The sequence below is a fragment of the Myxine glutinosa genome, chromosome 12 (genome assembly GCF_964187855.1).
Source record: "Myxine glutinosa chromosome 12, kmMyxGlut1.1, whole genome shotgun sequence".
In the NCBI taxonomy this organism is placed as follows: Eukaryota; Metazoa; Chordata; class Myxini; order Myxiniformes; family Myxinidae; genus Myxine; species Myxine glutinosa.
The window spans coordinates 45,789,032-45,815,939 of NC_136272.1; the positions used below are offsets into that span (position 1 = coordinate 45,789,032).

Below are 26,908 nucleotides of genomic sequence, written 5' to 3' on the forward strand. Positions count from 1 at the left end.
ACCGAATCGGCTTGTTCTTGTCATCTCACCAACTCGTCCACCAAGTTTTGGAACAATTATGTTTGTTGTTGTTTTTGGCCCTTTCACTCAATGGTGAAGAATCACTTGAATTAAATAATTCTCTGACCCTGATCCGGATCCAGAACTTCACCAAAATCTAATCATTTTGTCCTTGTCACATACCCAACCTCTCCACCAAATTTCGTCCGAATCCGTCCACAACTTTTTGAGATATTTTGAGACAGGGGTTAAAACATAACCTCCATCCCCCTTCAGTGGCAGAGATAACAAATCAATTTCTGAATCCAAAGGTGATACATGTATTTTACATCCTTCGACACCAGGTGAGAGCTGGCAACGTGGCCGATGGGGTATGCACACTCAACTCTGTTCTACCTTGACTGGGTTTGAATCCTGACACAGCGGCAAACTGTCGTCCTGGTGTTTCGCAGTCATGGTGAGGCATCAATGCCGTCCCTCGGATGGGCGATAAGTTGGTTGTCCCACCTGCCAGCATTAGCCGATAGACGTCAAACATCCCGTGATGTCTTCCACGAAGATTAAACGAGTTATCATTGGCACTCTGAACATATACACAAAGAATTAAGTTAAGCACCCCTACACAACGAATTAAGGTAAGCACCCCCTAATATATATTCTTTGTGTATATGTATACATTGGCATATATTCTAAGGTATGTGAGATCAAATAATGATTGGTATGACATTAGCAATTATCCATTGATGAAATGCAGATGAGTGCACGCATCTGTGACGCCCATCGCTCGTGCAGCACGTGTTATCATCCACGTGGTCGTGATTTTCTGTAAATGCACTATCATCACGGGTTATTGCAAGTCACGCCTGAGCTCGTGTGGGGGTTACATGGTCGTTTTCTCGTAATGGTGGCTCGTAGACGGTTGTCGGACGGAGAAAGATGGCGGATAATAGGCATGATCGAGTCCGGAATGTCCAGAAAAGCTGTAGCTCGAACGTTTGGTTACCACCATTCGGTGATCAGTCGGTTGGTGCAGAAACACCAGGAAACGGATGCGGTGAAGGACCGCCCAAGGTCTGGAAGACCTCGCGTGACAACAGTCCGCCAAGATAGAGCGCTTTTGAGACTGGTGCGACGATATCCCTTCGCCTCGAGCCATTTCCTGAAGGACAACTGGCTGCCCAACAGAAGGCTATGTCACCGTACCGTGAGGAACCGCCTGAAATCGGCCGGTTTAAGGTCAAGACGAGTGATCAAGCGTCCAAGGCTACTCGAACGACATCAGAGGGAGCGTTTGGCATGGTGCCGAGCGCGACGTGGATGGAACATCCGGTCTTGGAGGCGAGTTCATTGGTCGGATGAAAGCCGGTTCTTGCTGTACGTGACAGATGGGCGTGTTCGGGTGTGGCGCCACAAAAACACCGCGTATGCACCTAAAAACATTCAACCAACGGTACCCTTTGGTGGTGGCTCGATTATGGTCTGGGGATGCTTCTCCCATGACTGTAAATTGGACCTGATAACTGTGCGAGGTAACCTCAACGGAGAGCGATATGCCGAGGAAATCCTGAATACCACCGTAATCCCGCACTTCGATGACCACACCCTCGCCAGCAGACCCATCTTCATGGATGACAACGCCAGGCCTCACCGTGCGAGACGCGTCCGAGCCTTGCTGGAGCAAGGTGCTGTGACAACCATCCCCTGGCCTGCGTACAGTCCTGACCTGAACCCCCTCGAGCACGTTTGGGACATGTTGGGACGACAAATTGCGAAGATGGTCCCTCCAATAGCCAATCTGGATGAATTGGAACGTGCATTACATCGGGAATGGAACAACCTGCCACAGCAACGCATACGACGGCTTACAGGGTCTATGAGACGTAGGGTTGAGTCAGTGATCCGATCACGTGGGTCCTACACACGTTATTGACGCAAAGATCGCTAGAGGTCTTCTCAGAACAATGACTGTACGTTAGAAAACATAAACGTCATCCACACTGTCCGTGATGGACCTATAGCTCCATACTTAAATTGAGGTGAAAATATGACTAAAATTCCCAAAAAATTTCACCTTAAATTATTCAGAATAAAATATTGAAAACGGCATGATTGTTATGTTTTTATGTGACCATAATATCACTTCTCCAGAAAATATAGCAATATCATGGGTATATTACACTGTTGTGACGACAACAAACTTGTAATGTGCGAGGTTGTAAAAAAACGGGGGGGGTGCTTAACTTAATTCTTTGTGTATATATGAACAAGATGTGGCCTTGACTGTGTGTAGCGAGTGGTCTCGTCTGTTTGGAGGTTCCTTGGCACCAGGTTACTTACACTGCTTGTGATCTCGAGTGTAGTTCGTCTGGGCAGCAGCATTTGCCCTATCCACAAATTGATCAGATAGTTTGCACGTTTCAGGTGAATTACCTTCTTCGGATAGGAAAGTCACCACTAGATGATTGTCGACATCAGAAGGTATTGTCATTGTGAGTGACATGAGGAAGAACTTTTAAAATATTGTTATGTTTGTGGGGTAGTGATATGTGGAGTTGCTGCCTCGGAACGCTTCAGTAGCTCACGAACAACTGCGTTGTCTGTGATCGGTTGGTGGATAGGCGTGCAGTAGTCGACTGTTGATTTGCTGGGTGGGGGAGAACCAGTTGCAGAGGTGAAACCCCCTAGCCCAGGCACAGGCTGCAGGCCATTGCCATGCCATGCAGGCACCAGGCACAGACCGATCACAGACAACGCAGTTGTTCGTGAGCTACTGAAGCGTTCCGAGGCAGCAACTGCTGAGGTGGGTCAGAGATGGGTCCTGAATACATTTGATCTGGGTGTCTGCATGAAAGCCCTTCCCATCATCTGGCGCTGGCCAAATGAATTTGCTAGTCATGTAGTAACGATTGGACCCTTCCACACATCCATGAACTACATCGGGATGCTCACTGGACACAAGATGCGTGGTTCTGGATATGCAGAGATTCTCTTTGAGGCACAACTAGTAACAAGTGGATCTCTCAAAGGTGTTCTCAGTGGAAAGGCCTACGCAAAGTCCCTCTTTTGCCTCAAAACAGTGTGTGAGGCAATGGAGAGGCTGTTGATGGAGAGATTCACTGAGGAGGAGAACATCATGATCTCTGACCCTGCTGTGCTTCTCAGAATGACGCAGTCTTGCAACCGAGAGCACCTCGATGAAGCCCTCAAAGACCCCTCAACTCTACTCCTCATCAAAAATTTGCATAAAATTTGCATAATTTTGCATAAAATTTGCAGCAGTAATTTGCATAAAAATGGTATGTGGGACATTTTTTCAGCTTGGGGCCATAGCTAGTCATTTTCTACACATTTTTTCCAATCTAGAAACACTGATTAGAAGTATATCTCCGGGGGGTGCAGGGGGACCTAGTCTTCCTACTAGACTAAGTCAGATATATTTGTGTAGGCATCGTGGTCCGGATGTCGGGTAAAAACGATCACCATGTAATAAGTTTTGTTTAGCCGAATGTCGGAGTAAGGTGTATCTTGGTCTCCATTACGAGGAATGGGGCATGTTAACGAGTTTAGGGATAATGTTAATTCCCCTGTTCGTCAAACCTCAGTAATTTATCCTTTATCTCTTTTGGCACCGCACCGTAGACACGAGTGAGGAAATGCCCATTAATTGCACTAAATAATAACAATACAACCAACCGGAAGCCAGTTCTGAACACTGTCGATGGACACCACCATCGACATCACCCCACATAGCTCGGGCAGGCTGAGGACATTCCCCGAGTGGCCAGGGCGGAGTAAGAAGCTACCGCTGATTGTGAAAATAGTGAAAGTGAGAACAGGCTATTCTCTTTCACTGATGTTATGACGTCACGTATGACACTCATTCTCCAAAAAAAGGTGTCATGTGGGAAAATGAAACAAAGAATACCAAAAACAGCAATGAGAGTCGGATGTGATCCGACGGCCACATAAATGGCAGGACTCCTACGAAATAGTCTGCAGTGCTGAATGTATAAATTTTGGATTGACCTGATTAGCGTTTCCACAATCCCACCTGACTTTGGGGAAGTACCATCACTTCCTGGGACAATGTGTGTACGATGGTGCCAACTTTCTCACCACGCTCAGTGGAGCATTTCCTCCTCCCCATCGATGCCAACCTATGGGGCTTGCCCGTGCTCTATCTTTGTAAATGCTAAACGCCAAGTGAGGAAGCTGCACAAACCATTTTTAAGTCTTTGCTCCGGGGTTTGAACCGCCGACCTCACAGACTCGGAGAGGTCGCTCCACCCGCAACACCAATTGAGAGTCAAATGCCATCTAAATCTTCCAAACTTCCTGTATATTTGTCCTGTACGATTCTGTGATTCCATAACCTTTGTACAAATCCATGACCCCATCTGAGGTTCTTCAAGTTCACAACGAGTGGGTTGTTGTCAATTTGCAGAAGTCGAGGATACAACGGACGATGGAAGCATCTTTGTAAAGCTTGTACTCAATCACATGCACCAGGAAGTGAGAAGACATCAATGCACTTGTACTTTGAATTCCATGGGCAGTCGTGCACAATGGACGAATCACCGTTCAGTACGACTTTAACTTATCACCCCCAACTTGCTGATCCATGTTCTCAGACCAGACCATCCGAAAAATGTAAACCTGGTGTATTTCTGCTTATTTCATAGCTTGAGTGTTGCTGAAAAGGAAATGTATAAAGTGGTGATCTTACCTGGATAGTTGTGGCACTTTGGTGCTGTTTTTGTGAGTCATCCCTGATGACGTGGCCTTTGTTCGATGCTTGAATATCACCGACGTCACGACCACCGGTGTTTACGGAACCTGACGATATGCTCTTCTTCATCCCTGCTCCACACGAGTTGTTGGTCACGTGGTAAACCATGATCGGGCTGACAACATTTATCAGCCAACCTGGTCTGTCGAACTCGAAATGTGGCCTCTTCAGCAATTCCTTCACTTGGGATTGACAATGTGCATCCTCTTTCTTCGTTATTTCTCGAGCATCCCCTTGCTGGAAGCGTTTGGCCGATTTGTATGGAGATGCCAGGGATACTTGTTGGTTCAAGCTCTTGTCAGACTGGTGGCAATGTCCCTTGTTGAGGTAATTTAGTAATTTGTGTTGCTCAAGAGATGGAGTGTTTGCCGTGCGGTTCTGGGTTCCATTGCTCTGCTGCCCGTGAAGTTTTCCATGTGGGCAGGAACGATGGGACAGCTCAACACTCCGCTCGTTTTTGTGACCTGCTTGAATACGCTGTCGCAGATTCATCAAGGCATGGTGGTCTGTTTGGGAGAGGTGAGGGTGTGGGATTGGGGACAGGGACCATCGCCATGTTATTGACATCAACATTATTGTAATTATTAACTGTCATGTAAGTGAACGCAATTGCAAGGTAATTACAGGAAGTTGAACTTACTGTAGTTCCGACCCCAGCACCTCCTGTCCTCACGAACCCTCTTCAAAGCAAATAATTTCTGCAAGATACAGAACAGCAACAACAATACAATATTTGAAACAATGATCCTCACTTCCTGTGACTCCCATCAAATTCTACACATGATAAACAAAACACCAGGAAAAAGTGCATTTGACTTGTTCGGTTTGCCTAGTTTCCACATTCCATTTTGTATTCAAACACCTTATTTGATCCTTTGGCTTATCTACACTATACTACTCTTCCCCAGTCTGTCTGTTCAGGGAGGGGCTTCACCTATTGAGAGAGGGGCTTCAAAATCAAATCTCCACCATTTTGTTCTCTCAGAATGAGCTATCCTGCTTTGTATCATTTTTGGCCCTGTCCCCCAATGGTGAAGAATCACTGAAAAGTAGTCCAGTGGAAGAAATTTCTCTCAGTAACTCCAAACAAAACCAGTGAATTTCTTGCACAAGAGTGGAAGCAGCCAAAATACACAGAACAACGCAGAGGAAAGGTTCTCCATATAATCTCTGGAGAGAACTGCTTCAAAATGACACACAAAGGAAGTGTTCTGGTCCCAGAGCTCTGCTCTTCACAAGAAGAGGCAGATACGCGACTCATTTTACATGTGGCACATGCAGCAGTTCAAGGCTTCCAGTCTATTGGACTCGTAGCTGATGACACTGATGTTTCTGCTCCTACTGGCCTTCACGGAAGACATCAGTACAACACTGTATCTGAAATATGGATCCCAGGCAAAGTCATATTACATGGACATTTAAAAAAATCGCATCTGTGCTAAGATCGCCTCTCGACAAAGCATCGCCTCTCTACAAAGGTGACGGGTTAGACAGTTCACCAGCTCCAGAAGCTGTAATAGAACTCCTTTCTTGTGACTGTTCCAGGTCATGCCGACTGCCTGGGTGCACCTGCTTGATGAATAACCTCAGGTGCTCCGAGCCGTGCAAACTACAGACATGTGACAACCAGCCGTCTGAGGAGGGAGAGGACATGGTTGTGCAGGATGATGCTGATGATGTTGATGAACTTGAGGATCTTTATTAATTATTTTTCTGCAATTGATGATGCGAATGATTTCCATGATTATGTTCATTTATTTTGATGAAATTAATTCATTGATTTTGATGAAAAATGTAAAGTTATTTTCATTTTGATGATGATGGTGATAAAGTGTAATGTATGGTGGCTGTAAATGCAAAATAAACTGTTTGCAAGAGCTTACACGTGATCTTCTGAAGCCGAGAATGTCTGTACTACAGATACATATTGATAAAAATCGAACCAGTAGGGGGTCTTTTCAACATCATATTTCAGGGTGAAAGCTACAACTTACAGAATGCTACCAGGCAGAAATGTGTTCCTGAACAGCAGAGCTTTCATATGGTACCCATGAACCTTGGCCAGCCCGAGTGGTACCGGTGGCTCAATTTTGGGGTCGTACCTGACGGACTGCGACTCCTCTCCGGTGGAGCTCCCCCAGCTCCGTCTGTACTCTGTCCCTCAAATATTCCTTCAGGATGCACAATATGTGCCAGCAACCCTCTTTTCGTGAAACTGCCAAAATCAAGACTCTCTGCTCACCTTCACTCTTTCATTCCTCTTTTTTCCTGACTTTGGAACAAACTCCCACACTCTCTTCAATCCCACTCCTCCCTCTAAGTCTTTAAAACACCTGTTCACCACCATCTCCTATCTTTCCCCGATCCAAAACCTTGACTTTTTCTACCGCCTTTAATACACCCCAAATCCACCTTTTTCATTCATTCTCGGACTTCATTCCCGAAATTCCTCGTGGTGTCCATTTGCCTTATGTCGTGTACCCCTCTCCCGCCCTACACCCAGCCCTCTCCCCCCTCCCCCCAGCCCTCTCCCTTCCACAGATCTACCGATGTCCCTGTTCTCTACTGTTGTTGTGCTTGTGTGCTTCACTCTCTCTCCCCCTCTTGTCTCCCACTCCCTTTATTTTTTCTTTTATGTCATTTATGATTTTGTGTTTAAGGTGTTAGATCTTACACGAGCCTCGACCTTGTAATTGTTTTGTGTTCAAGTTCCAGTGTAGAGATGTCACAGCTAAGGGGAAGTTATTGGGAAGTCACAGTTAAGTGTGTGTAACAGCGTTCTCGGCTCAGAGAAGCTGAAAAAGCCTGTAAAATTCCGCCAGGGAATGTAAATATTCCGATGATAAAAAGAAAAACATTTCAAGGACAGAGTAAGCCTGAGAGTTGGGGATCGAACCGTGGTCAAATTTTTTTTCCCCATGTGCGATCCTCTCTCCCTTCTCCTCATCTACCCTGTGTGCGATCCTCTCTCCCTCTCACCCTTCTCCCACAACCTTCCCTCCTCTCCCCTGTGTGCAATCCTCTCTCCCTCTCCTCTCACCCTTCCCCCCCTACCCTCCTCCCACCTGTGTGCGATCCTCTCTCCCTCTCCCACCACTCTCACCCTTCTCCCCCTTTCCTCCTCTCCCCTGTGTGCGATCCTCTCTCCCTCTCACCCTTCTCCCACAACCTTCCCTCCTCTCCCCTGTGTGCGATCCTGTCTCCCTCTCCCACCCCTCTCCCCCTTCCCTCCTCTCCCTTGTGTGCGACCCTCTCTCCCTCTCCCACCCCTCTCGCCCTTCTCCCCCTTCCCTCCTCTCCACTGTGTGCGATCCTCTCTCCCACCCCTCTCCCCCTTCCCTCCTGTCCCCTGTGTGCGATCCCGTCTCCCTCTCCCACCCCTCTCACCCTTCTCCCCCTACCCTCCTGTCCCCTGTGTGCGATCCTCTCTCCCACCCCTCTCCCCCTTCCCTCCTGTCCCCTGTGTGCGATCCTCTTTCCCTCTCCCATCCCTCTCACCCTTCTTCTCCGCCTACCCTCCTCCCCCCTGTGTGCGATCCTCTCTCCCTCTCCCATCCCTCTCACCATTCTCCCCCTACCTTCCCTCCTCTCCCCTGTGTGTGATCCTCTCTCCCTCTCTCATCCCTCTCACCCTTCTCCCCCTACCTTCCCTCCTGTCCCCTGTGTGTGATCCTCTCTCCCTCTCCCATTCCTCTGACCCTTCTCCCCCTGCCTTCCCTCCTCTCCCTTGTGTGCGATCCTCTCTCCTTCTCCCACCACTCTCACCCTTCTCCCCTGTGTGCGATCCTCTCTCCCTCTCCCCTTTGCATTGTGTGCGATGAGGAGTGAGGGGAAGTGGGAAGAATTTAGGTCTTCTTCTTCATCATAATCATCATCATCATCATCATCACAGCGGTTTCCATGCTTGCATGTGTAAGCCGTGATTCACCTAATGGTTTCTTTCCAGGCTGCACGATCTGTTGGTAGCCCTGTTGTTCGTTCTTTAACTCTGAGATCCTCTCTCAGCAACTCATCCCATGTTTTCCTCAGACGGCCTCCAGCTCTCGTTCCATTCACGTTCATATTTATACACCTCTTCACAGAGCTGCCCTCTCCCATCCTTTCCACGTGTCCAAACCACCTCAACCGACTCCGACGCATAACCTCACGAATGATCTCCACACCGAACCGAACTCTTCATTCTACATTTGGTTTCCTATCCTTCAGTGTCACATAACACGTCCATCTCCCCATTCACATTTCATTTCGTTCACACCTCTGTTCATCCTCCTTTTTGATCGCCCAGGTTTCACTGCCACACAGCATCGTGCTTCTAACGCAAAGCTGCATAAAGTTTTCCCTTTAGTTGCAGAGAGATCCCCCTTCATGCAAATAGGGGTGACAACTCCCTAAACTTCCTGCAACCACTTCTTATTCTTGCAATCACTGCTGCCTCTCCACCATCACATGCAGCAATCATATCACCAAGGTAACAAAATGTATCTACACATTACAGGCAATGTTAAAGCACGCGGTGCTACGCGCGCGACTTGCTACCAAGGAGGAAGCGGAGAACGCAGTAAGTTTAATGTTCTTTATTCAAAGAGGTCACTGTAGCACTGGTGCGCACCGGGCTGCGCGCCCGGTGTATATCCTGAGGCCACGCCTACCCCTCGGGCGTGGCCACCGCCCACTTGGTGCGCGGAATGATGTCACCACGCCAGTGGGCTTTCGTGTCCACCACACGCGCCCCCCCAGAATTCCCGCACACCTGGAGGGCCAGTTTGCGGGGCAAACGGATGACCCGGCCGAAGCGCCCTCTGGCGACCGGTGGCGTCCGGGGTGCAGGGATGCCAGGTGGGATGCCCCCGGCTGTACCCGGGATGGGTGCCGGACCGGGGGGTGGCGTGCCTGCGGTGCTGGGCGGTGCCGGGGGTCCGCCCGCAGGGGGGCGGCCCCGACGCGGGGGCCGAGCCACCGGCGGTGGGTGGTCCACGTCGAGGTGGGCCAGCTTGAGGCGGTCTATGGAAACCCGGTCAGGAGTGCCGCCGATGTCCAGGGTGAAATGTTTCACCCCGGTCTCCAGCACGCGGAAAGGCCCGTCGTACGGGGGCCGCAGTGGTGTCCGGTGGGCGTCGTGCCGGACGAAGACGTACTCCGCGGTGCGAAGCTCCGGGGCGACGTGTGTAGGAGGGTGCCCGTGGTGCGCCGTCGGCACCGGGGCGAACCTCCGGGCAGTCTCCTGCAGCGCAGAACGCTCCTGCGCCGCGGACCAAGGTGCCGTGGGGTCGGGGAGTAACTCGCCCGGTACCCGCAGCGGTTGTCCAAAGACCAACTCCGCCGCGGATGCGCGCAGGTCTTCCTTGGGCGCCGTCCGGAGGCCCAGCAGGACCCAGGAGAGCCTGTCGACCCAGCCGCCGTCGCGGAGGGCGGCCCGGAGCGCGGCCTTCAACGAGCGGTGGAACCGCTCGCACAGGCCGTTGGCCTGGGGGTGGTAGGCCGTGGTTCGGTGCAGCTGGACCCCGAGCCCCCGCGCGACCGCGGCCCAGAGCTCCGAGGTGAACTGGGGGCCGCGGTCGGACGAGATGTCCGAGGGGGCGCCGAACCGGGCGACCCAGGTGGCGATGAACGCCTGCGCGACGTCTGCCGCCGCCGTGGTCGCCGCCAAAGGCACGGCCTCCGGCCACCGGGTGGTGCGGTCCACCATGGTAAGGACATGGGTGAAACCCCGCGAGGGGGGCAGAGGTCCCACTAGGTCCACGTGCACGTGGTCGAACCTACGTGCCGGCACCGTAGACGGGACCAATGGGGCCTGGGTATGCCGGTGCACCTTCGCGCGCTGGCACGCGAGGCACGTCCTGGTCCAGCCGCGGACGGCCTTCCGGAGGCCATGCCAGATAAACTTGTCGGCGACCAACCTCTGGGAGGCCTTCGTGCCCGGGTGGGACAGGCCGTGGATGGCGTCAAAAACCTGGCGCTGCCAGCCTGCGGGCACGATGTGGCAAAGCCGCCCGAGGGAGACGTCGCAAATGAGGGCTGTGCCCGCGCCATCGAAGGGCACCTTGGTGACGCGGAGGCCCGTGACGGCGGTCCGCAAGGCCTGGACCCCGGGGTCGGCGGCCTGGTCCGCCGCCATCCGGGCATAGTCGATGCCAAGGTGGACTGCGTGGACGACGGCCCGGGAAAGGCAGTCGGCCACCGGGTTGTCCTTTCCCGCAACGTGTCGGATGTCCGTCGTGTACTCGGACACGGCCACGAGGTGACGCTGTTGCCGGGCCAACCACGGCTCGGCGACCTTGCCCATCGTGAAAACCAGTGGCTTGTGGTCGACGAAGGCCGTGAACGCACGGCCCTCGAGCAGATGGCGGAAGTGCCTGACCGCCAGGTGAAGCCCAAGCAACTCGCGGTCGAAGGTACTGCAACGGCGTTCGGGCAGGCGAAGCTGCCGGCTGAAGAACGCCAGCGGTTGCCAAGCACCACGCACCCATTGCTCGTGCACCGTGCCCACCGCGTAGTCCGAGGCGTCGGTGGTGAGGGTGATCGGTACATGGGGCGCCGGGTGCGCGAGCATGGTGGCGTTGGCCGAGGTGAGCTTCGCGCCCGAGAACGCTGCGTCCATCTGCTCGGTCCATGTAACGTCACCTTTGCCCGGCTTCCCTTGAAGGGCCTCGTGTAAGGGGCGCAGGAGCTGGGCGATGCTGGGCAGGAACCGATGGTAAAAGTTTACCATGCCCAGGAACTCCTGGAGCCCCTTGATCGTGCGGGGGCGCGGAAACCCATTCACCGCCTCCACCTTGGCCGGTAGGGGGACGGCCCCGTGTCTGGTGACGCGGTGCCCCAAAAAGTCGATTTCAGCGACACCGAACCGGCACTTGGTGGGGTTCACGATCAGGCCGTGCTGGCCCAGATGTTCGAAGAGCGTGCGGAGGTGACGAAGGTGCTCTTTGCGGGACGCGCTGGCGACGAGGATGTCGTCCAGGTAGACGTACAAAAAATCCAAGCCGCGCAAGACGCTGTCCATGAGGCGCTGGAACGCCTGAGCCGCATTTTTCAAACCGAAGGGCATCCGAAGAAATTCGAAAAGCCCGAATGGCGTGATGACAGCCGTCTTCGGGATGTCCTCCGGCCTGACAGGGACATGATGGTAGCCGCGTACGAGGTCCACCTTTGAAAAGAAGGACATCCCCGCCAACCGGGCGGAGAAGTCCTGGATTTGGGGGACGGGGTAGCGGTCGGGGGTGGTGGCGTCGTTGAGGCGCCGGTAGTCCCCGCACGGTCGCCATCCCCCGCCGGGCTTGGGCACGATGTGGAGCGGGGACGCCCACGCGCTCTCGGAGCGCCGCACGATGCCGAGCCACTCCAGCATAGCGAACTCCGCTTTAGCTACGGCGAGCTTCGTCGGCTCGAGGCGGCGTGCCTGGGCGCAGACCGGTGGCCCGGCGGTGGGGATGTGATGTTCCACCCCGTGCTTGACGGTCCCCGCCGAGAAGGTGGGCCGCGTGAGGGCCGGGAAACCCGCGAGGCGGCCGGCGAATTCGTCCGCTGCCGGAAGCGTACAGATGAACCTGGCCGGAACGGAACCGCTCAGCAAGCCGCTCGGCGAGCCGCTCGGCGAGCCGCTCGGTGAGCCGCTCTGTGAGCTGCTCAACGAGGCGGGCAGCGCACACGTGAGCGAGCTGAACAACTCAGCCTGGACAAGCCTTCTGCGCTTTACATCGACCAGTAATCCATTAGCACATAAGAAGTCCGCCCAGAGCAGTGCCATGGGCACGTCGGCCGTAACGAACGACCAACGGAAAACCTGCCCTCCGAACCGCAGAGAGAGACAGCGTTTTCCGTACGTGCGTATAGACATACCATTGGCCGCAAGCAGCGCGGGACCTCAGCCCGCGGTGTGCTTGTCGGACGTACCGGTAGGAACGACACTCACCTGCGCCCCCGTGTCGCACAGGTAACGGCGCCCGGACAAGGTGTCCGTTATGTACAGAAGGCTGTTTGAATTGCCGATGCTCACCGTTGCCACCGAGCGCCGGCTCGCCCGTTTCCCGACCTGCCGAATGAGCACGGCGGGCGACACTGCCGAGCCTCGTGGCCGAACTTGGCGTGGAAGAAACACCAGGCGGGCAGCTGCGGCGTCGGAGGCCGCGGTTTTCTTCGCGGCGGCGGCGGTGGTGGTGGGCGGGGCGTGATGGCGGACACGAGGTGCGGTGCATCGGGGAAAGCCTCAGGAGCGGCAACCGCGCCAAGACTCGCCTGCGTGTCCAAAGCCGCGTAGTATTTGTCGGCCTTGGCAGCGAGCGCACGGGGTTCCGTTAACGCGGAACCAGCCAAAGCGAGGCGGACTCGTGCTGGCAGCTGGCGTCGAAACAACGCCCGGAATAGGGCGTTCGGGGTTTCGTCGCCCATGAGCGCCAGCAAATGGTCCATACGGACCGACGGTCGCGTGTCCCCGATCTCGGGGAGGTCCAAGAGGCGATCGGCCCGTGCGTCCACCGTAAGGCCGAACGTGGCGAGGAGACGCTTGACCGCCTCGTACTTGCCGTCGGCAGGTGGATCCCTTAGGACCGATACGACGCGGGTGGCCATGCCGGGCCCGAGGGCGGCGACCACGTGGCAGTACATGGTCTCGTCCACCGTGATGCCTCGAAGTCGGAACTGGGCTTCCGCCTGCAGGAACCAAACTTCGGCTTGTGACTCCCAGAATTCTGGGAGCTTGATGGAGACCGCGTTGGTAGCTATTGTTGCGGCGGTTTCGGGTAGTCAGCGACGGCTGACTCGAATGTCGGAGGTCACCAATAAAGCACGCGGTGCTACGCGCGCGACTTGCTACCAAGGAGGAAGCGGACAACGCGGTAAGTTTAATGTTCTTTATTCAAAGAGGTCACTGTAGCACTGGCGCGCTCCGGGCTGCGCGCCCGGTGTATATCCTGAGGCCACGCCTACCCCTCGAGCGTGGCCGCCGCCCACTTGGTGCGGGAATGATGTCACCACGCCAGTGGGCTTTCGTGTCCGCCACAATGTCCCCATAAACTAATCACGTGCACCTACATTGTACAACAACACAGCATGTTTTCACTGCAATGATACTTGTGGTTTGACACTAAAAGTGAGAGAAAAGCGTTTTTCATTTTTGCTCTCCACTTCACCTGACCAGCCAACACTTCCTCCACATGGAAAAACCATCATTTACATTGACGAGTTTGACGAGTTTGACGAGTGGACGTGCAAATCTACGTTATGAAAGATACAGACTACGCCCATCTTTGGAAACATTTCCTGCTTTGTTCCGATGCTTATATCATCATCATCATCATCCTATTGTGTGCAACACCTTTCTTACCTTCCTAGAAATTGCATCCTTCTATCCCTCCTCGAGAGCACGAAGCAGCTACAACAGCATGTAAGTGAGCGAGCCGAGTCGGTGCTTGGGCGAGTCAGTGGGCAAGTCGGTGGGTGGGCAAGTTTGTGTGCCAGTCTGTGGGCGAGTCGGTGTGCCAGTCTGTGGGCGAGTCGGTGGGCCAGTCTGTGTGCCAGTCGGTGGGCGAGCAAGTTTGTGGGTGGGTAAGTCGGTGGGTGATTCTGTGGGCGAGTCGGTGGGCGAGTCGGTGTGCGAGTCGGTGTGCGAGTCTGTGGGCGAGTTTGTGGGCGAGTCTGTGGGCGAGTCCGTGGGCGAGTCCGTGGGAGAGTTGGTGGTTGGGCAAGTATGTAGTCAATACTGTGGGCAGGCAAGTCTGTGGGCGAGTCTGTGTGGGCAAGTCGGTGGGTGGGCAAGTTTGTGTACAAGTCTGTGGTCGAGTCAATGAGCAGGCAAGTCTGTGGCTGAGTCTGAGCGAGTCAGTGGTTTGGCATGTCAGTGGGTGGGCAAGTCTATGGCTGAATCTGTGAGCAAGTCAGTAGGTGGGCATGTCAGTGGGTGGGCATGTCAGTGGGTGGGCATGTCAGTGGGTGGGCATGTCAGTGGGTGGGCAAGTCTGTGGGTGGGCGTCTGTGGGTGGGCAAGTCTGTGGCCGATTCTGTGGGCGAGTCAATGGGCGGGCAAGTCTATGGCCGAGTCTGTGAGCGACTCGGTGGGTGGGCCAGTATGTGGTCGAGTCGGCGGTGGATGGGCAGGTATGTGGTCGTCTGTGGGCGGGCAAGTCTGTGGGCACGTCTGTGGGCGAGTCGGTGGTCGAGTCTGTGGGCGAGTCTGTGGGCGAGTCTGTGGGCGAGTCTGTGTGTGGGCAAGTCGGTGGGTGGGCAATTCTGTGGGTGGGCACGTCTGTGGGTGGGCAAGTCTGTGGGCGTGTCTGTGTGTGGGCAGGTTGGTAGTGGGCAAGTTTGTGGGCGCGTCTGTGTGTGGGAAAGTTGGTGGGCGGGCAAGTTTGTGGACGAGTCTGTGTGTGGGCAAGTCTGTGGGCGAGTCTGTGCGTGGGCAAGTTGGTGGGTGGGCAAGTTTGTGGGCACGTCTGTGGGCGAGTCTGTGGGTGGGCAAGTCTGTGGGCGCGTCTGTGTGTGGGCAAGTTGGTGGGCGGGCAAGTTTGTGGACGAGTCTGTGTGTGGGCAAGTCTGTGGGCGAGTCTGTGCGTGGGCAAGTTGGTGGGTGGGCAAGTTTGTGGGCACGTCTGTGGGCGAGTCTGTGGGTGGGCAGGTCTGTGTGTGGGCAAGTTGGTGGGCGGGCAAGTTTGTGGGCACGTCTGTGAGCGAGTCTGTGGTCAAGTCTGTGGGCGAGTCTGTGGGCGAGTCGGTGGGCGAGTGTGTCTGTCGGCAAGTCGGTAGGTGGGCAAGTCTGTTTGTCGGCAAGTTTATGGGCGAGTAGGTGGGCAGGCAAGTCTGTGGGCGAGTCGGTGGGCGAGTGTGTGTGTGGGCAAGTTGGTGGGCGAGTCAGTCAGAAAGAGCTTTACATGTTTGCTCATACAGCATTCTGCACATTTATGTTGTTTTTAATGTAAAAACATCAAAAGTTATTAAATAAAACGGTTGTTTACATTGTTTTGGGATGCTAGGCAATGCTAAGGGGCAGAGTTTATCATGATTATATGTCGAAGACAAACATTTTCATATTTTTAGAAGTTCTAAAAAAAACTGATTTTCATATTCATGTCATTGTTCCCATGTTATATGTCATTAAGATCAGATTCAATTTGAGTTATCATGTTAAGTTTGTTACTTGCAAAATCGAAGATTTTTCAAGTACATCGGTCGGTTGCGTTTGAGATTCTGTCTGTCTGTTTGTTTGTTTGTCACCGGCTTACAGGTCACAATTCTAAACCGATCGTCACGAAACTTCACCAAGTGGTGGAGGTCGTCACAATTGAGAAGCCTATTGATTTTGAGGTCAAAGGTCAAAACTGCCGCTCTATCTCACCCTCTCTCTGTTCTCTTCACCCTCTCTTTTGCTCAAGGTCAACTGCCATTGCTTGGAAATCAGCCAACATCACCGCTATGCACAAAAAAGGTGCAAAAACAGATCCTAGCAACTACAGACCAATCAGCCTTCTCCCAATTATCAGCAAAATCATGGAATCCATCATTGCTTCGGATATGAAATCTTTCCTCTTCTCCAATGGCTTGATCTCTGATCATCAATTTGGTTTCAGACCAGGTCACTCTACTCTGGACATGCTGCTTCTGCTGTCTCAACAATGGATGGAGGTCCTCAATGCCAAACAGGAAATTAGAGCCGTCTCCCTCGACATATCACGTGCCTTCGACACGGTCTGGCACCCCGCTCTGCTCACCAAACTCTCCTCCTTTGGTATCCATGGAAATCTCCACGCATGGCTGGCGGACTTCCTCTCTAGTCGTCGTCAACGTGTGGCCCTGAATGGGTTTCTCTCATCTCCTCTTCCTGTTCAGGCTGGAGTTCCCCAAGGCAGTGTTCTGGGCCCCGTGCTTTTTCTGGTCTTCATCAATGATCTCTCTGACTCTCTTGAAAATCCTCTCTATCTCTTTGCTGAAGACTCCACTCACTGCCGCTCCATTCCTCTTCCCTCAGATCGGCAGTCTGCAGCCTCCTCACACTCTGAAGACTTGGACAAAATCACAGACTGGTCAAACAAGTGGAACATGTCTTTCAATCCTGACAAATCTCACACTCTTACTATGTCTCTCCGAAAAGATCGACTGGACAACCCTCCCATCTACTTTCTCAACAATCCTCTCCAAGAAGTTCTGTCGCTCAAGCTTTTGGGTCTCACTATCTGCCATGATCTTTCTTGGGAAAACCACATTTCCAAGCTGGCCTCCAAAGTCAGTCGCCAAATGGGCATCCTCCGTCAAGCGAAGTCCTTCCTTGGCACACCTGAGCTCCTCACCACATACAAGGCTTTCATCCGCAGCTCAATGGAATACTGTTCTCCCCTATGGGCCGGTGCTCCTGCCTCACCCAGCTCGGCTTCACGCTGTTGAAACTAAAGCTTTCAGAATTATTGGAATCTCCCGCGATGAAGCTATCTCTGAGGGCCTTTCACTCACTCACCGCAGGCAGGTAGGTAGTCTTTCTGTCTTCTACCGACTCCTCTCCGGCCTTGCACCCCCAGCTCTCTCTGTGCTCTGTCCCCCAAATATTCCTACAGGTCGCACAAGATCTGCCAGCAACCCTCTGATGGTTAAACTGCCGAAATCCCGGCTCTCTGCTCACCTTCACTCTTTCATTCCTCTTTTCTCCCGCCTCTGGAACAAACTCCCTCACTCCCTTCAATCCCACTCCTCCCTCCAGGTCTTTAAAACAGCTGTTCACCACCATCTCTTATCTTCCCCCATCCAAAACCTTGATCTTTTCTACCCCCGCTAATTCACCCCAGATCCACCTTGTTTGAAATTCGAACTTCTTTCCTGGAAGTCCTGGCAGTGTCCATACGTTTTATACCTCTCCCACCGCCCCCTTCCCATGCCCCCCCCCCCCAAAGCCCTCGCCCTCTCAGATCTCTCGATGTCTCGATGTCTCCATGTCTCTCGGTCCCTGCTCTCAAATGTTGTGTTTGTGTCCTTCCCCCTCTCTCCCCATCTTGTCTACCGCTCCCGATGTTATATGTTTTATGTGTCGGTTTGTCTTTTTGTGTGATTAATGTTCGCTCTTTCACAAGCCTCGATCTTGTATACAAAAAAAAAAAAAGAAAAAAAAAAAGAAGGTTATCTGAAGGTCACATTTCTAAAATCGCCATTTTTCATCTGATTGACTTGAAAATTGAACAGCATTTGTATATTGAGTCACTAAATTGGGAAACCAACTAATTTTGAGGTCAAAAGGTCGAATGTCAACGAGGTCAAACTTCCAAAATCATCAATTTACATCTGAAAAATCGTCACTTTTCATCCTATTGACCCGGGTTTTGATCACGATCGTCAATTTTAATCTTGATGAAATTGCCAATTTGCTGGATCAATTGCAATCTTTTTGGGTGTGGGGTGGATTTTGCAAGTGTCGTGCTCTGCATGACGTCTTCTTGTTTACTTTTTGATACTGTCACGTTCGAGGACAGTCTTGACATTTATGAACAGTCTTGTGATACGAGAGTTTATACGAGTGAGTCGGTTAGTGATGATGAAGAGCTTTACGTAACACACAAGTTCGACACAGACAGAGAGACACACCAAATCCATACCTCAATGAAGATTTTCAAGGTCCACGTCAAAACAGCCAAGATGATGCAGCTCACGAGCAAAAGCTTCACAACATCACTTTTACAATAAATCCATAAAATCTGCAACGATGAGGTCAACTCTGTAGAAAATAAATAAAACAAGAGGGGGTTAAGAGAAACCTTTGGGGACATTTCAATCGTTGGGACAATACAGCGTGATTTGTTTTTATTTGAGAACCCTAAATAATTCCCATACACTAAAACTTATATCTGTTAGGAACCTAATAGTTTTGGTGAATGTAACCTAATGTTACAGAAAGACGGAACATGCTCCTGAGAGTTATCAGGTATCACATGATTTATCACGTGACCCAGCAGTGACATTTAACGATTTTCATGCCAATCAAATGATTTATTGCTGGGAGCCATATTTTATCTGTTTCGCACAAGACTTATGCAACAGAGAATGTTCAGTATTGTTTGGATGTTGGTTGTCACTGCTATGAAATATTTAGAAATTACCCAGTTATCGGTAACAGAACAGGACAAACAGAATGTACGATGAAAAGTCACTTACGTTCTTTTGAAAATGAAGTCGCACCTTTCAGGGACTGCAAGAAAACAAAAACCAAAAATGTTAAAGTGAGTAAGGTTTTCACTTTGTGTTTCAGCTCAAGTTCAACACAGGTTTATCAAAACAATATTTTAAAATGTAAACATCTTTAGTTTATTCACACATGAGCACGTGTAGGATGATTGAACCTGACTTAAAGCAGAGGTACAGTGCCTTCAGAAAGTATTCACACCACTTTACCTTTTTACATTTTGTTGCTTTACTATGTGTCTACTATGTGTTGTTAGTCCCTGGTGTAGGGCTAGCGGCTAGGGTGCCAGCTTAGGATCCTAGCATCCTGGGTTCGAATCCCGGTCGATCGCGGAATTAACGCCAGGGGGGTTGACTCAGCCTGTTCATCCTTCCGAGGTCGGCTAATTGAGTACCAGTTCACTGGTAATTCCCTGTTTGTCATAAAAGGCGACAAAAAGGGTTGGCGGCAGGAAGGATATCCGGCCGTAAAACATTGCTTCAAAAAGGGGACCAACAAAAACAACAACAACCACGGTGCCCGAAAAAGGCCAACCCCCGCTTTGCGGGGGAAAATGGCCTCTAAAGGTGTTTTTTTTTTTTTTTTAACTATGTGTTGATTGAATTGAGATTTAAAAAAATAATAATGATAATAATTAAAACTGTGGGCAGTGATGATCCGGAGACCATACCGCTCCATCCCGCCATGTCACGTGACCTATGACGTCATAATTAGGATATGCATCCAATCACATGGCGTACTATAAGTTTTCAAAGTTTCAACTCAATCGATCGAAAAATAAAGACAGAAATGCATTTTTAAGGTTTTTTTTTTTTTTTTGTATACAAGATCGAGGCTCGTGAAAGAGCGAACATTAATCACACAGAAAGACAAACAGACACACAAAACAAATAACATCGGGAGCGGTAGACAAGATGGGGAGAGAGGGGGAAGGACACAAACAACATTTGAGAGCAGGGACCGAAAGACATGGAGACATCGAGAGAACTGTGGGAGGGAGAGGGCTTTGGGGGGTAGGCATGGGAAGGGGGGGGGGGGGTGGGAGAGGTATAAAACATATGGACACTGCCAAGACTTCCAGGAAAGAAGTTGGAATTTCAAACACGGTGGATCTGGGGTGAATTAGTGGGGGTAGAAAAGATCAAGGTTTTGGATGGGGGAAGATAAGAGATGGTGGTGAACAGCTGTTTTGAAGACCTGGAGGGAGGAGTGTGATTGAAGTGAGTGTGGGAGTTTGTTCCAGAGGCGGGAGAAAAGAGGAATGAAAGAGTGAAGGTGAGCAGAGAGCCGAGATTTCGGCAGTTTAACCATCAGAGGGTGGCTGGCAGATCTTGTGCGACCTGTAGGAATATTTGGGGGACAGAGCACAGAGAGAGCTGGGGGAGCAAGGCCGGAGAGGAGTCGGTAGAAGACAGAAAGACCACCTACCTGCCTGCGGTGAGTGAGTGAAAGGCCCTTAGAGATAGCTTCATCACGGGAGATTCCAATGATTCTGAAAGCTTTGGATTCAACAGCGTGAAGCCGAGCCAGGTGTGAGGCAGGAGCACTAGCCCATAGGGGAGAACAGTATTCCATTGAGCTGCGGATGAAAGCCTTGTATGTGGTGAGGAGCTCAGGTGTGCCTAGGAAGGACTTCGCACGACGGAGGATGCCCAGTCGGCGACTGGCTTTGGAGGCCAGCTTGGAAATGTGGTTATCCCAAGAAAGATCATGGCAGATGGTGAGACCCAAAAGCTTGAGCGACAGAACTTCTTGGAGAGGATTGTTGAGAAAGTAGATGGGAGGGTTATCCAGTCGATCTTTTCGGAGAGACATAGTAAGAGTGTGAGATTTGTCAGGATTGAAAGACATGTTCCACATGTTTGACCAGTCTGTGATTTTGTCCAGGTCTTCAGAGAGTGAGGAGGCTGCAGACTGCCGATCTGAGGGAAGAGGAATGGAGTGGCAGAGAGTGGAGTCATCAGCAAAGAGATACAGAGGATTTTCCAGAGAGTCGGAGAGATCATTGATAAAGACCAGAAAAAGCACAGGGCCCAGCACACTGCCTTGGGGAACTCCAGCCTGAACGGGAAGGGGAGATGAGAGAAATCCATTCAGGGCCACACGTTGACTATGACCAGAGAGGAAGTCCGCAAGCCATGCATGGAGATTTCCATGGATACCATAGGAGGAGAGTTTGGTGAGCAGAGCTGGGTGCCAGACCGTATCGAAGGCACGTGATATGTCAAGGGAGACAGCTCTGATTTCCTGTTTGGCATTGAGGACCTCCATCCATTGTTGAGACAGCAGAAGCAGCATGTCCAGAGTAGAGTGACCTGGTCTGAAACCAAATTGATGATCAGAGATCAAGCCATTGGAGAAGAGGAAAGATTTCATATCCGAAGCAATGATAGATTCCATGACTTTGCTGATAATTGGGAGCAATTATCAAGAAATCCAATATAGTATGTCACAGTAAGGTTTTCAAGAAATCCAATATTGCCGCCATGTCATGTGACCTATGACGTCATAATTAGGATATGCATCCAATCACATGGCGTACGAAAAGTGTTCAAAGTTTCAACTCACTCGATCGAAAAATAAAGACAGAAATGCATTTTTAAGGTTTTCAAGAAATCCAATATGGTCGCCATGTCATGTGACCTATGACGTCATAATCAGGATGTGCATCCAATCACATGGCGTACTTTAAGTGTTCAAAGTTTCAACTCGATCGAAAAATGAAGGCAGGGATGCATTTTAAAGGTTTGCATTAAATCCAATATGGCCGCCATGTCACGTGACCTATGACGTCATAATTAGGATATGCATCCAATCACATGGTGTACTATAAGTTTTCAAAGTTTCAACTCAATCGATCGAAAAATGAAGGCAGGGATGCATTTTAAAGGATTGCATTAAATCCAATATGGCCGCCATGTCACGTGACACATGACGTCATATTTATGATATGTATACAATCACGTGCCATACCATAAGTGGTCAAAGTTTCAACTCAATCGGTCGAAAAATGAAGGCAGAGATGCATTTTAAAGGTTTTCATAAAATCAAATATGGCCGCCATGTCACGTGACCTATGACGTCATAATTAGGATATGCATCCAATCAAGTGACATACTATAATTGGTCAAAGTATCAAGTTCATCTAACCAACGGTTTGGCCTGTGGGTCGATACAAAGTTCATGGCATCACAATATTAATTAAATTAAAAAAATGCAGAGTCAGCACTTTTTTAATTGGCGCGCCACATACTAATTAAGCAAAAAATGAAAAATCGGAGAAAAGAGCGTTCTTCGCCTTGGGGTGTTCTATAAGTGTGCCGAGTTTCAACTCAATAGGTCGAAAAATGAAGGAGGAGATAGGTTTTTAAGATTTCCACTAAATCCAATATGGCCGCCACAAAACGTGACCTATGACGTCATAATTCGGATATGCATCAAGTCATATGGTATCCCATACATGGTCAAAGTTTCAAATTCCTACGATGAAAGGTGTGACCTGTAGGTCGCCAACAAATTTCATGGATTCAGAATAATAATAACTAGCCGAAACCCGTGGAACATCCACAGAAGGGAGGATGTGGTGTATGGATAGAGTGTACCATTATGGATGGCATAGGGGATTTGCTTGTCCGAGTAAGAGTTAGGAAGAAAGATGAGAATGAAGAGTGCGTATATGAACGATCGCCGACACCGGCACAAATGCATGCTCTGGATTGTCCACTCAGTGGACGGCTTGCTTCGCCTTTGCCTGTCCAATCAGCGGACGGCTTGCTTCGCCTTCGCCCAGCAGACGCCAATACGATGGCGTCGTAAGATGGCGTCGTATCAGCAGTTAATCGGATGCTTTTGGGCCCCAACGTCGGCTAATTCAGATTTTTCGAGTATGGCTGTACGACGTACGTGATAAACAAAGAGTGCGGTTCGTAGATCGTAAATCCATTGCCACTCAGTAGAGCGCATACTCCCACCGTGGGTCAAGTTGGAATAATACGTTTTGTTGAACATCCCCTCTCCCCAAAACAATAAATGAAAAGGAAAGTAAGCCCTAACTGTCAGAGAATTTATTTTGATATATCTCGGAATTAGAGGAGAAAAACATCATTTAATGCATGTGTATGCATTAAATTGGCTTTAAGAATAAGAATAAAAGCTTTAATGCAGTAAAACAGAAAAATGTTTTCCCAAAAAAATTCCCCAAAAAAATTCCTGGATCCGGAATAATATCCTGAGCTTCACCAAAAACTATCAATTCTTCCTTATCCCAAGGGCAATCATCCCACCAACTTTCATCCAAATCCGTTCAGAACTTTTCCAGATATCTTGTTCACAAACATACGAACACACACACACACACACACACACACACACACACACACACACACACACACACACACACACACGATCGAATGCATTACTCCCGCCGAGCTATCTTGTGCTTATTCCATGAACGATCGACGGATACAAAATGGAACCCACGACCCACGTGACCAGAAATTTCTGGGATTTCTAGTAGGCTATATATAAGGAATCGATAGCCCCCTAATACGAGGCTCCTCCCCTCCCCGCATCCCACGAGGGTCAAACACATGATGAAGTTGCTCACCTGTCTCTGCCATGTCAAAGCTGCTGCATCCGAAGTCACTCACATGGACACGCCATGTTGATAGAACAGAACGTGTGGGGCTCGCACGCAACAGCCATTTTGATGTGGTCGTGTGGGGCTCGCATATGCGGAACCGCCATGTTACTGCCTTTGTGTGGGGAGGTGAGAAATGACAATGGGATAAAATGTATTCAAAAAATATTTCACAGGCAGAAGTTTTACCTCAACGCCAATAATAAGAAGAGGTCAGGATCTCACACGGAGGTTTATTCAGGTAACGCTGCTCGGTCCAAGGCCCAGTCCTCGAGAGACCGCGCGCATGCGCGAAAAACCCGGTGCACGGGAGGAGCCAGAACCCGTGGAACATCCACGGAAGGGAGGATGTGGTGTATGGATAGAGTGTACCATTATGGATGGCATCGGGGATTTGCTTGTCCGAGTAAGAGTTAGGAAGAAAGATGAGAATGAAGAGTGCGTATATGAACAACGTATTTATTGCAATCTACTTAAATGACAACGCTACGATATACTTTTGAAAAATAAATGGATTCGTAATAGGAATCGGCATAGCGCCATTCTGGGAGTGTTACGTCTCGCCACCTGCTACACCTCTCTGAGTTACGAGGATTTATGCAACGCACCCCGAGTATCGCAACGTCACTCCATTTAACTTTATTAAAATGACGATAAAGACGTTTCCTTATATATCCTAATTTAAAATGTTCAAGGGAATAAAAAGACCATTTGGTTCACACCAGCCATGTTCACACCACTCGACTGTCCAATCAGCGGACGGCTCGCATCGCCTTCGCCCAGCAGACGCCAATACGATGGCGTCGTAAGATGGCGTCGTATCGGCCGTTAATCGTATGCTTTTTGGCCCCAAAGTCGACTAATTCAGATTTTTCGAGTGTGGCTGTACGTGATAAACAAAGAGCGCGGTTCGTAGATCGTAAATGCATTAGTGCCGTGGGCATCGGGTCACTGTGTGCAGCGTAAAAGGGATAACAAAGTCGAGTCCTTACGGTATTATTATATAGATAATAATCTTAGCAATTTCAAAAGGGTACCTATGGTCCCCTAATAATAAAGGAGTCTTATATAGCCCCATCAAGCAGAGTAAACTACCCTCATGGCGCTTTCCATTATCATGCGAACGCACACACACAAACATACACACACACAGACACACCTTCACTCTTGCCCTATTACTCTCCCTCCCCATTCAAAACCCACAGATGTGTACTCCCCCTCCTCCTCCCCTCCCTCCCCCGCACATGTACACAGACATACTCTCGATCTCTGTCCCACCTCAAACCAAAGGGAAAACAGGACTTAGACTTTGAAAGACTTGTGAAACAGATAGGTTTTGAGGGAGGTTCTAAAGGTAGGAAGAGAGTCAACATGTCGAACAGAGGAAGGCAAGTCATTCCAGAGCAGAGGTGCAGCAAAGGAAAAGGATTTCTCGCCAAACGACTTGGTGCTGGTGCGCCGCGGCTCTAAGGTCATAGAGTCGTCGCTTGAACGAAGCCGTCGCCGAGGTTCATAGAGAGTGAGCAAATCGGAGAGATAGTGAGGTCCCGTTCCACACAATGATTTATAACATAGTGTGCAAATTTTGTATTGCACACGAGCAGAGACAGGCAGCCAGTGTAAAGATTCAAGAAGCGGAGTAACATGGTCAGACTTCTTCGCCTTACAGACAAGACGAGCGGCAGAGTGTTGAACCTTTTGTAACTTATCCAAGAGAAACTGAGGGCAGCCAGCATACAAAGAATTACAATAGTCTAGCCTTGAGAGGACAAGGGCACAGACCAGAGTTAGAGCAGCTTGAGGAGTAAGAAAGTGGCGAATGGATGCGATCTTTCGCAGCTGAAAGTATGCTGATTTGCAAGTTTGAAGTACTTGCTTGGAAAATGTCATGTTACAGTCGAAAACCACACCAAGGTTCTTGGCCGACGAAACAAAGTTTACATCGGTTTCACCAACATGAATAGTGGTAGGAAGTGAACATTGTAGAGGACATCTGTGTGATCTTACAATCATAGACTCTGTTTTAGCATCGTTCAGCTGAAGTTTGTTTTGGGTCATCCACGCCTTCACGTCGGCAATACAGCCTTCTAACACTTCAACAGTGGGCACGATTTGTTGAATCGTGCTTCCTTTGTACAGCTGATTGTCGTCCGCAAAGGCGTGGTGATCAACTGAATGTCTGGCAACAAGATCAAATAGAGGCTGAGTGTACAAAAGAAAGAGGATAGGTCCCAGGACTGAGCCCTGGGGAACGCCAAAGTAAAGCGGAGAAGGGGCTGATTTCTGGCCATTGACAACAACTGTTTGCACTCTATCAGTAAGATAGGACATCAGCCAAGAAAGGGGAGTACCAGTTATACCAAATGTGATTTCAAGACGACGAATTAAGACACTATGGTCAATCGTGTCAAAGGCGGCAGACAAGTCCAAAAGAGCAAGAACGGAAACCTTACCACAGTCAAGAGAGGTCAGAAGATCATTGGTAATTCTTAGGAGAGTGGTCTCGGTGCTATGGCCTGGTCTATATGCTGACTGGCGAGAATTGAAAAGATTATTTGTAACTAGATGGTCATTCATCTGTGATAGCACAATTCTTTCTGTGATCTTTGACAGGAAAGACAGGTTGGAGATGGGACGGTAATTTTTCATGTCGTTAAGGTCAAGGGTGGGTTTTTTAAGAAGTGGTTTAACAAGAGCTTGTTTGAAGAGAAGCGGAAATGAACCCGTAGTCAGAGAATCATTGATAACTGCAGTAATAAATGGGAGGAGGGTGTCCAAACACTCAATAAACAAATCGGTGGGAAGGGGGTCAAGATCACATGTTTTTGTGTTTGACTTGAGGATTGTACATTTGACAATTTCCTCAGTAATAGGAGTAAACGAACTAAGAGGTCGTCCGTGAAAGCAGTGTTCAGCATCATCGAAGGAAAGGAGTGACTGCTTGTCAAGATTGTTTCTTATTGACTGAATTTTATTGTGAAAGAAATGCAGGAAGCGTTGGGGTAGTTCGTTTTGAGGAAACACAGTGGGAAGAACGGATTTATTTTTGGTGGCAAACAGGCGGTTGGTAATGCTGAACAGTTGCTTGGAGGAGGAGCTCCGAGTAATCCGATCAGAAATATATGACATTTTTGCTTTCAGAATGATTTTTATGACGAGTCTTTTAGCTATGTTATACAACTGTTTATGGACTGTGAGGCCAGTCTTCAGCCACTGTCTCTCGGCACGTCGTCGTTCCTTTTTGGCAGCCCTGACTTCGTCGCTGACTGTGCTGAACCACTGAGTACTCCTGCGTCTGGGAACGGCGCGCCGTGTCGCTGGAGCATGGCAGTCC

At 50.1% G+C, this 26,908-nt stretch overlaps 1 protein-coding gene across 1 annotated transcript in view; it reads right to left on the minus strand.

Moving 5' to 3' along the window:
- The window catches only part of LOC137437238 (uncharacterized), a 117,216-nt gene that overhangs the window by 165 nt on the left and 90,143 nt on the right, over nt 1-26,908 (minus strand). The window contains exons 7-11 of the mRNA XM_078766370.1: nt 18,908-18,941; nt 18,352-18,470; nt 5,430-5,487; nt 4,727-5,295; nt 508-583 (exon numbers count right to left, since the gene is read on the minus strand). Coding sequence (XP_078622496.1) covers nt 508-583; nt 4,727-5,295; nt 5,430-5,487; nt 18,352-18,470; nt 18,908-18,941 — 856 coding nt within the window. The remainder of the gene's footprint in view (nt 1-507; nt 584-4,726; nt 5,296-5,429; nt 5,488-18,351; nt 18,471-18,907; nt 18,942-26,908) is intronic.